Below are 11341 nucleotides of genomic sequence, written 5' to 3' on the forward strand. Positions count from 1 at the left end.
GGAGGAGACGAGGACATGAGGTGAGGATGGAGGAGACGAGGACATGAGGTGAGGATGGAGGAGACGAGGACATGAGGTGAGGATGGAGAAGACGAGGAGATGAGGTGAGGATGGAGGAGACGAGGACATTATTATGAATATTATTATAGTTTCTGAATGTGACAGTGTTCCACCGTTAGTCTCTCAGCTGCTTTTTAAATAATTTGATTTATTTATTATTTATTGACCATGATCTGGACACCTGAGCGTCCACAGAGACGTTTCACTATCGTTCCTCGTTAGCGCCTTCGGTTCTCACTAGAAGACTTTCTGTGTTTCTTCCTGGTTGCTCCAGTCTCGGCTCAGTGAGTCATGAAGACAACATCACTTCGTCCTCGGCGGCTTCACAAACTTTCTCAACTCGTCCTGCTTTGGAAACTTCAGGCCGACCTTTGGTTTATTTACAGGAACCCGGTCGTGAACCGGAGACGAGGCTCGGCCTCCGTCCAGCGCCTCCGATGAAACATTGAACGCCGGTTGAGATATTTCGCTCAAGCGGACAGAAAACGCAATCTGGCTGGTTGGGAGAGACGGAGAGCGATGGGGTTCAGGGAGTCACGGGTCAGGAATGATGCCAGACCTGCAGCCTCGGCTTCATCTGAGAGAACGAATGAATTTATTAGAGGCCGAGCGCGGCGCTAGATGGGTTACCCTCCGCCGCCGCCGAGGCTCCGTATCGATCCACACATCTCATCTGGGCGCCGGATTACTCCGTCAGAACGGGTCTGCGTGGAGGCGATTCTGGAGCCGCTCACCTGACCTCCTCGTTACCGCGCCGACGTCTCCGCTCGGTATCTCGTTAGCTGCCCCGGCGCTCCTCGTTAACCGGGTTCCTCTCCTCGTTAACGGAAAGCTGCTTCAGTCTAATGAAAAAGTTCCTGCAGGATGTGAGATTTTTAAGGAAATAAATCAGCGGTGCTCTGGGGTTCTGGGGTTCTGTTAGGAGTCTGCTTTAAGGAGGAAGGAGACGGATCCGGCAGCACTTTAACGTTTTAACCCACATTCAGTCCAACAAAGAGCCTCATCAGGCCAAAGACCCTCTGATCAGGGCTTCATATGGAAATCATCCGATATCTACATTTACGTCACAGAAACTGGACCGAGCCGGTTTTACAAAGCAGCACCGTGAAATCAGGAGGTTTAAAAGGTCTGTTGTCATTAAAAAAACACCTAAATTAAACCATTTAGTGTAAAAACAGGAACAATCACTGGATTTTATATTTCTCTATCGAAAAATAAAAAAAAAAAACAAACAAAACCTCAATTTAATCTTTAAAAATTCACTAAAAATAAATAATTTGCTTTAACTAGATTCTGTAAAAAACAAAAAATTCTGCATTTCACAGCAAAAGTTCAAAGCCATGACTGACTCAGATGTGACCAACAATCACATGGAAATAATTCAAAGCGTTTTGAACTGCAGGCAGCGTTTCCACAGAGCAGAGAGGAGACGAGTGTCGAAACAAATTAAAAATGTTAATAGATGGAGTCAGTTCACAAACTCAAATATATGAGTTAAACATAATGGCTGTGCTGTGGATTTAGAGATATATTTGTGTTAAATTAACCAAAAAGTGACAAAAAATGACCCCAAAGTAGCTTAAAATGGACAAAATATGGTCAAAACAGCCCAAAAAGGCCACAAAACAGCATGAAACAACCACAATAGGGAGAAAAACAACTACAAAGTGACACTAAATGATTCAAAGTCCACCAAATGTTTTTCTGTAAGAGTGAACACGACAGTCTGAATGCACTGACAGCGTCTGAGAAAGCGAAACTCCACTACTTAAATGCTAAAAACTTTCATTTGAAGCCAATAAATGAGGACTGGGTGACGTAAAACGACTAAAATATGATGAAAAACGGTCCCGGAATGACGACAAAATGACACAACAACCAAAAAATGATCATAAAGCAATAAAACAACCAATAAATAATATAAAAGAACCGAAAAGTGCTTCAAAAAATTCCCTCAAAAAAGTTCAAAATGACCAAAATGTAATAAAAACCACCGCCAATGGCTATAAAGTGACATAAAACAAACCACAAATAGAAGCAAAATGACTACAAAGTGACACAAAACTTCATCAAAGGTTCTGCTGTAAGAGTGAACACGACAGTCTGAATGTACTGACAGCATCTGATGACTGAACACTCCGTAGATTAGTAATGACGGTAGCACATCATGCTAATGCAGCTAGGTTAACTTACTGTCTACAGCCGTTTATGCTAACTGTAAAATAATCAAAGCTCACCAAACCTTCTTCCTGAAGGGGGCGGAGCCAACAGCATTTAAAGCTACAGACACTGAAACAGCCTGTTTAGAACAAAACTCATCATAAAGCTGTGGAGAAGTGAAGGATCTTGTTGGGGACATGAAATATTTTAATTAATTTGCTTAAAAGGGTCAAAACATGAGACCTTTAACGGGACAGGGACTCACGCTGCAGCTGCTCAGCTTCAAATCACCAATAAACTACAAACTATAGTTTAGAATAAAACGTCCAACGAGCTGAATGACGTCAACCTGAAGATGTTTTCTGACAATCATGCATCAAAGTCCAGAAAAACATCAACTCAGTGACTTCAAACTTCATGCAGGAGTCCATGAAGTCCATGAAACCAGCTTCCTTGACACCCGCAGCCGGACTGGTTTCACTGGGAACCGGCTGCAGCCATTTGCATAAAGATCAATACTGAGCGCGCTCAGTGGCGCCGCGTGAGCGCTAATTAATTCTGGCCCTCGCAGCACTTTTAAGCGTTTTAAGCCCCACCGCGGGTTTCTAGTAACTCTGGATATAAAGAAGGGTGTGTGTGTGTGTGTGTGTGTGTGTGTGTGTGTGTTAGCATTAGCGTCGAGCTAATCCTTGAGCTAACAGCGAGCGCTGAACACTCGGAGTGTAATTTGCAGCGTCCCTGAACACTCGTGTGAATCCGACACTCTGGAGCCTCTTTTTCCTGAATGTACTTTAGATTTTTTTCCAGTCATCTGTGCTTTCATCTCTTTTTTTTCTTTTCTTTCTTGTTGCGTCGCCGGTTCGTCATCGTCACATTTACATATTCATGAGCCCAGTCCGGCGCCTCGGCCCGGCCCGTTGCTCACCGGTACATCTTTCATCAGCTGCAGTCGGAGCTTCACAGCGACGACCTGCTTCTTATTGAACGTTATTACTATTTCATTCGTGGTGTGGACCTGCGTCATCCGGAGGTTTTTACCAGTCGGCCGCTGACATTAAACTTTAACTAACAGCTTGTTGTGCTGCGATCGAGCTGCGGTATTGATCCGGTATTGATCGGCCGAATGTGGGTCCAGCTGCTGCTGCTGGAAACATACGAACGTGATCGAAGGGAATCCCGGCCGGAGAGACGCAGTCAGAGTTTGTTCACCTTTCTGGTCGATATTTATAAGAAAATATGCACATATTTAACATGAAACACGGTTTCATCCAGAACCAGCAGGCTGCTGGATCAGAACACTTGTTTGTTCTCACCATCGAGGTTCTGATATTTCTAGAGTCCGCTCAGTCTCGTCTAGATGATTATGAAGCAACAGCTCAACTTTCAGCGTTTTATGTTGAGATAAATGCAAAAACGTCACAACTTCATCATGTAAAACCCGTTTTTCCTTCATGTAGAGGCTGATATTTAAAACGTTCCTGCATCATCATATCAGATTATAGCAGGTCTGAACAGTCGAGACTATTCTGGAAAAATCAGATGAATTATGAAGGTATGGACCTGATAATGATGAAGAGGAGCTTTTAAGTGAATGAAAACAGCTTCATGGGGCTCATTGGGTTAAAGAACGCTCTAAAAAATTATGTTTGAGCTCAATAGAAATACATTTAATGAGTATTTTTGAGTTCTGACAACTTCCAAAGAAATTATGTTCAACCAACAAACTAAATGAAGTTGGATGAACTCATTTTTCCTTGCCTTTCTTTTTTTTTGTTTTTTTAAATAAAACCTAACTTGTGTAATAATTAGCAGCACAAACACAAAGCTTTAAGCTGATCACTGAACTAATTACTGAACATTATTTAAGTTTCATTTGCTTAATTAACATAATCAAGTTTTTAAGTTGACAAAACAGTAAAAAATTAAGTTGCTCCGATTAGATTTTCTTCAGTCGTTTGTGTTCACGTCATAATTTTTAGATAAACGTTGATTAAATTTGTATGTTGAACTATTTAAACAGAAGTCGTTTAAACGACTAATTTGAGTTTAAATTACACAAAAAACTTAGTTGATCCAACATTATTATTATGGTATCGTTTTTTTGTTTGTTTGTTTAAAAGCCTGAAACCTTAAAGATTTACTAAATCATTAATTTTTCATTTTGTATTTATGAGCAAAGAAAACATTAGTTTTGCAACTTAAACTCTCATCTGCAGAGTTTATTAATTCTATTTATCTTATTTTTTTGAAGGTTTTTTAGTCATTAAACTCCTTGAAGTGTTTCAGCTTCAATCTTTTAATCTCAGCGTCTTTATTTGGCAAAAAAATATTTGATTTTAAAACAACAAAACAGAAAATGTTTGTTTTATAAACTAACATCACATCAAAAAAAAAAAAACCTCAACTCAAGATTAACCCATCTGTGTTTTGGGTTTTTCTTTTTTTAATGTGCATTTTTCAACGTTACAATAAAAAAGAAAAACAGATCACTACATGTTTCATCTCATCAGATCTGAACGGATTCAGACGAACCTTTCTGACGGTTGCTGAGGTTCAACGAGTCAATCGGGAGTTTTTCTGCCGTGAAATATGAATAAAATGACCGTCATGTGTCGTCCAATCACGGATTAGCATGACTGTCGCCATGGCAACACCCACAAACAAACACAAATAAGCTCATGTACAAAACAACAACAACAAACGTATCGGCTCAAAGCGTGTTTCCCTTCAGCGCCGCGGGAGACGAAACCTGACGTGGAAACGAGTCTGCAGCCGAGGATTATGGGAAATTCACAGGGAGGCGTGTGTGTGTGTGTGTGTGTGTGTGTGTGTGTGTGTGGTTTGACAACACACACACACACACACACACACACGGTGAGCAGCGTCTGAGAGTTAATCAATGTCGAGGATGTGAAGCTTTGACCTTTTCTAGTCGAACCACCTGCTGCTGCTGCAGGAAGAGCCGCTGTGTGTGTGTGTGTGTGTGTGTGTCTGTGTGTGTGTGTGTGTGTGTGTGTTGTTGTTGTTGCGTACCGTCTCTCCCGCTGCAGTGTGTACGAGCTCCTGAAGAAGCCCAGCAGCTCGTCCTCGATGGCGGCGTCGAAGCTCACGTTGAGTCTGTACAGTCTCATCGGCTTCAGCTCGCGGTGCAGAACCACCACGTACATCTGGTTGGCCGGGAACGGGAAGTGCCGGTGCACGCGCATGACTCCGCCCCCCGGCCGGTTGGCAGGGCGACCGCTGCCCCCGCCTCCCTCCGCCGTGACGGACACCCGGTCCACCTGGAGGAGGAAGAGGAGGAAGAGGAGGAAGCAGGGTGAGAAACCGATGGTCCTGGACCTGGACCTGCAGAGAACCAACCACTGGATGGTTGGTCTGCTACTTAAGGAAACACGACTTTCTTAGAGTCAGGAGAACCTCGAGGAACTCTGAGTTCTTAAGATGAGCTGCAGAGTCGTGTCGACACGAACAACGTATAGAATAATTAGTGAATTTCCCCAGTGAGGGATCAATAAAGTTTTTGTTTTTTTAATTAATTCCAGAAGATCAGCTTCATCTTGGACGCTCACTACGGTAAAAACAAACCACCAACACTGGCAGAAAATGCAGGAAAAGACCAAAATGTGTTAAAAAGGGCCCCAAAATGGCCACAAAGTGACACAAAACGCTGCAAAGTTCAACAGATGTTCAACTGTGAGAGTGAACACAACAGTTTTCATGCAGTGACAGCATCTGAGGAACTGAACACCCCCTAGATTATTATTGATGGTGATGTTCTCACAAAATTCTTAGCGTTAGCACATCATGTGCTAATGTAGCTAGATTCATTAACTGTCGATAGCTGCATTTGCTGACTCTAAAATTACCAACGTGTTAAAAAAGGCCCCAAAAGGGCTACAAAACAACATAAAACAACCATAAATGGGAGCAAAATGGCCACAAAGTGACACAAAAAGCTGCAATGTTCAACAAACATTCTGCTGTAAGAGTGAACACAAGAGTCTTCATGCACCAACAGCATCTGAGGAACTGGACACCCCCTAGATTATTACTGATGGTAGCAGATCATGCTAATGTGGCTAAGGTTAATTTACTGTCTACAGCTGCTTTTGCCAACTCTAAAACATACGACCTATGATCAAAGCTCAACAAATCTGCTGTAAGAGTGAACACAACCGTCCTCGTGCACTGACAGCATCTGAGGAGCTGAACACCCCTTAGATTATTACTGATGGTGATGGCCCCACAAAACCCTTAGCGTTAGCACATCATGATGCTAATGTAGCTAAGGTTAATTTACTTTCCCTGTTCATGGCAACTAATAAAAAAATATAAACAGTAAAGTACGTGCAGCAGGTGGCAGTACTGATCAGTTTTCTCCAGTTTTGAACCATTAAAATGCAAATTAATGTCTTTGTTGTTTTAGTAAAATGAATATTCAAACAAATTCCACTTTTGTTTTTCTTTATCTTGTCATTTATTCCATCTATAGAGTTCTCTCTCCGTCTTCCTGGTCGTCGTGTTTCCATGGAGACGCAGGACTTTATGTTGCAGTGAAAAATGAGACAGAAGTCACATGACCAAACCCGACCACGTGTCACGTCACCGCTCTCGACATTTGCACGGTTGTCGGATTAAAGCCGTTGCCAGGCAACCCGGTTCCCTGCCAGCTGTTGCCTCCGATGCTGTCGCCATGGTGACGTGACAGGCGGAACGTGTACAATAAATGTGTGTGTTTCCATCCATGTGGCGTCGAGGAACGTGAAGGAGGTTAAAGACGGAGGAGTTCAGCCCGTCCATACGTCGTCCTGAGCGACCACATGAGGAGCAGAACCGACCTCTACGGGGGGGGTTCTGCCTCCGGGGCCAATCAGAGCCCAGCTCAGGGGGTTTCCACCTCCGGGGGCCAATCAGAGCCCAGCTCAGGGGGAGGCTTATTAAAGCAAATGTCACCAGGCTGAAGACGAACAGGTGCAGCCCGGTCGGTGGAAACCCTCCAATCAGACAAACACCTCAGCGGGAGTTCACAACATCAGCAGAAGGTCTGACGCTGGAGAAAGAAAAACAGAATAACGGGAGGCACCTCACGGAGACATCTGCTCGGTGCTGAGTCAGCTGTTTGCCAGTTTTACGCCGGTCCAGAGGGAACCGGGAGCGTTCAGGTCGTTCCCGCTGTCGGACCAGCTTATCAATTAGAGAACGTCCTGATCGTGTTGGGGTTTTAAATATTTAGCGTTTGACGAACAAGAGGAGCAAATATCTGCATTTAAACCAAAATAACAAAGTAAAAAACAGCCTGAAATGAAAGAAATACGACGAAAACCAACGTAAACCGATGTACAATATGTTTTAACTCATTAGAATTTCAACACAAGCTCACAAGAACTTCTGCAAACTTGCGTCATAATTGGAATCAAGTTATTTTTGATTCGAGTCGCTGAATATTTGATGTTTGCTGAAACAGAGGAGCAAACATCTGCTGTCAAACTAAAAAAAAATCAAGTAAAAACACCAGAACAATGGAGGAAAACCAAAATAAAACTGTGTCTAACTATGATTTAACTCAGTATAATTTCAACACAAGCTCACAAGAACTTATAAATCCATTTATTTCCATAATTGGAACGTCCTGATGAAGTTACTTTCGATTCGAGTCGTTGAATATTTAATGTTTGCTGACACAGAGAAGCCAATATCTGCTGTCAAACCCAAAAAATCAAGTAAGAAAAAGTCAGAAACCGGATGAATGGAGGCTTTTAAAGGAGCCGATAAGAGCTGCGATTAAAACAACAGTCCGAAACCCAAACCAGACCGACGTTCACCTGTGCTACAGCAAAGTAGAAATTCAACACAAGCTCACAAGAACTTATAAATACATTTATTTCCATAATTGGAACGTCCCGATCGAGTTATTTTCGATTCGAGTCGCTGAATATTTAATGTTTGCCGACACAGAAGAGAAAGTGTCTGCTGTCAAACTAAAAAAAAAATCAAGTGTAAAGCCAGAAGAACGGAGAGAAACCAAACCGACACGATGTCCAGCTAAGTTTTAACTGTTTAATGTCAACACAAGTTCACATCATATACAAATGTACTTATTGCTGCCCATCAGATCCAAGTTATTTAACATTTGTAGATACAATCTGATGCCAACGGTCCTGGACAACACACTCCTAAAGCACATTGAAGCCATTAAACCAATCCAGCGTGTAGGTTTGACGACTGAACAGCTTCCCAACGCTTCAGAAATATTTCCATCCTGCATCCCGGCTGCTCCTGAAAACCACTTTAAAGACCAACAAACTGACACTTGGTGCCCCGTTGGGTTCCTTCAGACAGAATAACTCGTTTCAGCGTTAGACTGATAAGAAACGCGTCTTGTGTTGGATAAAACCTGCACTCCGGACTTCCCTCCACGTCCGGTCCGGCTTGTTTTTGCAGATGAAAAATGAGGATAAAACGTGACGGGAGCAAACAAACGCCGGCGATCCGGGCCGATGATTAGTTTTATCAGCGCGTGCATTATTCCTGAAAGCACTTTAGCAGCGAGGATCAGGTTCCGGCTGCTAAAAAGCACAAGTGGAAAGAAAAGCACCCATCAGCTCGTGGTCGTGTCACGGCGACCCTCCTGAGCATCAATTAATGCATCAGAACAAGCGGCGGCGCTGAAGCCTCCCTTCGCCGTCAGCAGCGCGCGTCGGCATCGCGTCGTGCGTTTGCTCTTTGATGAACGGCCGATCGATGGCGGCGGAGAGCCGCTGACACGCCGAGGAAGCATCGGGGATTAAGGGGATGTTTTCCAGGGTTTTTCTGGCGAGTCAGCGAACGCGGCGCCACGCTCCGAGATGTTCAACCACATTTTAATTGCGCCGTTGCGTTTGATTCCTCGGCTGACGGGCGTTTGAACGTCGCTCTCGCAGCTTTGCGGACGCGACGGCTTTATTAAACGTCTTCTCTAATCACGGCTGCAGCTGATGCTTTGGACGCCTTCGAGCGTCCCCGAGGTGCTGCTGGCTAATGTGGCTTTTATTATTCTGTTTTCATTCCATAGAAAACCAACCGAATCTGCAAAAAGTTCCCATCTGACCTCAGAACCGACTGATTTTATATCTACAGTAAGTTTGTTTAATGCAGCAGAGTTTCACCTTCATGCTGTGAATATTTCCAGAGGTCCAGGCCCTCGAAGGTCCAGATTTATCACTTTTTAATGGACTTCTTCCATCATTTCTGAGCCTCAGAACTTTAAAAGCTGACATCAGATCAGTTGCACATCCATCCAGGTGTCACAGTCTGAACACTAAATCTGCTCGACTAATTTTTTACCACGAAAACAGGAAAAATTACCCCCAAATTACCACAAAAAAACATAAAATCAACAGGAAAAGGCATGAAATCTCCACAAAAAGATGAAAAACCACCATAAAAAGATTCAAAGTCGCCACAAGAACATTCAGGGTTCATTCTACATCCATCCAGGTGTCTCAGTCTGAAGAATAAACCTGGTTTCTGTTATTTTTCTCTGTAACCAGAACCTACCAGCTGATCTTCTAGAGACAGGATCCACAGACATAAGACGTCCTCAAAAATTTAGTCTAGAAGGAGACGAGTGAAGGAGACCACCAAGACACCTATGACTTCCAGCAAAGAAGTTATGAGAAAGAGACTAACGATGGACCCCCAAGAGATCTATGACTTCTTCTAAACCAGTCACAGGCCTCAGTGGCTGAGTTACAAAAGATAAAATCTGTACCAAGTCGTCTCAAAGACCGTTAAAAATTGGGGAATGTCAGAAATAGACGGCGTGAGTCTATTGGCCAATCGTTGGCGGCTAAACTGATCCAAGTAGTTTCAGTCCAAACAGCAAACATGATGGTCCAACATGAAGAACGAACCTCTTTCTCCTCAGTTGAAGTTCTGTGACTCCAACTTGTTTAGTTGTTCCTTTAAATAGAAAAGAACACCTGTTGGCGCCACGTTAGCATCTCTGCTGTGATGAAACAGCAGTTTTTGACACTGGGGGAATAAGAGCAGTTTTTAATCTATAGCATTAATATTTAAAGATGGCAGGTGGAGAAAGTCCGGCTCCGGTGGACTGATAATGATGAATGCTGGGGCGGCGTCGGACTGCAGCCGTGACCGGTTTCCTCGATGATGAAACTGGGATGAAAAATTAGAAAAGACTGAATTAAAGCGACGCTCCCTCGGTCCCATCAGGTGACCAACCGGCGAGGACGCTTTGGTAGGAAAGTGCTGAAAAGTTCTCCGCCCTCGAAGCTCCGGGTCTCGTTTAAAGGATCGGGCCGGCTAATGATTTCGGATGATCGCCGGAGGAACGAGGGCTGCAGGAGGCATAAATTAGCCGCCCTGCATGTTCACTTCTATTGACTCCAACTTCAACCGCTGGCTGCCTGCAGGCTTGGAAACACCTGCGAGAGCTTTGATAAACGGTCAGCAGATACAGCAACATGTAGATTTAAAACTCCTACTTTGGTTTATTTTCTTTTCAGCGGATGCGTCCTGTGACATTTCTTTGACTCGGAGGATAAAGCGTTCCTTTCATGAGCGTTCTTCTCTCCTCCCGCGACCGGCTGCTGCTATTTTTATCCACGTTTTTTTTTCTTTTTTGCTTTTGTTTCTCGCATCTCGACAATTTTTCTTTTCACAACGCATTAACAGAGAGGATACCTTAGGAGCCCTCGCCAGGCGCCCAACAACACCTCCTCATCCACAGCGCGCTCCGACACACAAACACACAAAAAAAAGGAGGCTGCAGGGTTTTTAATTGGCCTCTGCCCAAATTAGACAGATTCATCCCTCTCTCACATTAGCCGAGATGACCGGCCTGAAAAATCGCGCTGCTCAGGCGTTTCTCTGAGGCTTTCTCTCACCGCGCGCCGCTGTCGGAAAATTGGGCTGAAACAGCAACTTTGACGGTTAATTAGCCTCGTTAAGGAAATCTCCCAGGCCAAATCTGGAAATAAACATTCTTTGTTAGAGAGCGCGGCTTGTTTTTTTTTCGGCGCCGAGGAAGACCTTCTGGATGCAAAAACAAGGTGGTTCTGTTTGGAAGGAAACTCATCAACGGGGATCAAGATGTCGGCGTCAACAGGCTGTTTAGTGG

The 11341-nt window shown here is 43.8% G+C and overlaps 1 protein-coding gene across 1 annotated transcript in view; it reads right to left on the minus strand.

Moving 5' to 3' along the window:
* LOC103372213 (thyrotropin-releasing hormone-degrading ectoenzyme-like) overlaps nucleotides 1-11341 on the minus strand; it is a gene marked incomplete at its 3' end in the record, with an annotated part of 98878 nt that overhangs the window by 83162 nt on the left and 4375 nt on the right. The window contains exon 2 of the mRNA XM_008301789.1: nucleotides 5254-5501. Within this exon, the coding sequence (XP_008300011.1) occupies nucleotides 5254-5501 (248 nt within the window). The remainder of the gene's footprint in view (nucleotides 1-5253; nucleotides 5502-11341) is intronic.

The sequence above is a fragment of the Stegastes partitus genome, unplaced genomic scaffold (assembly GCF_000690725.1).
Source record: "Stegastes partitus isolate 25-593 unplaced genomic scaffold, Stegastes_partitus-1.0.2 Scaffold1714, whole genome shotgun sequence".
NCBI classification, from domain to species: Eukaryota; Metazoa; Chordata; class Actinopteri; family Pomacentridae; genus Stegastes; species Stegastes partitus.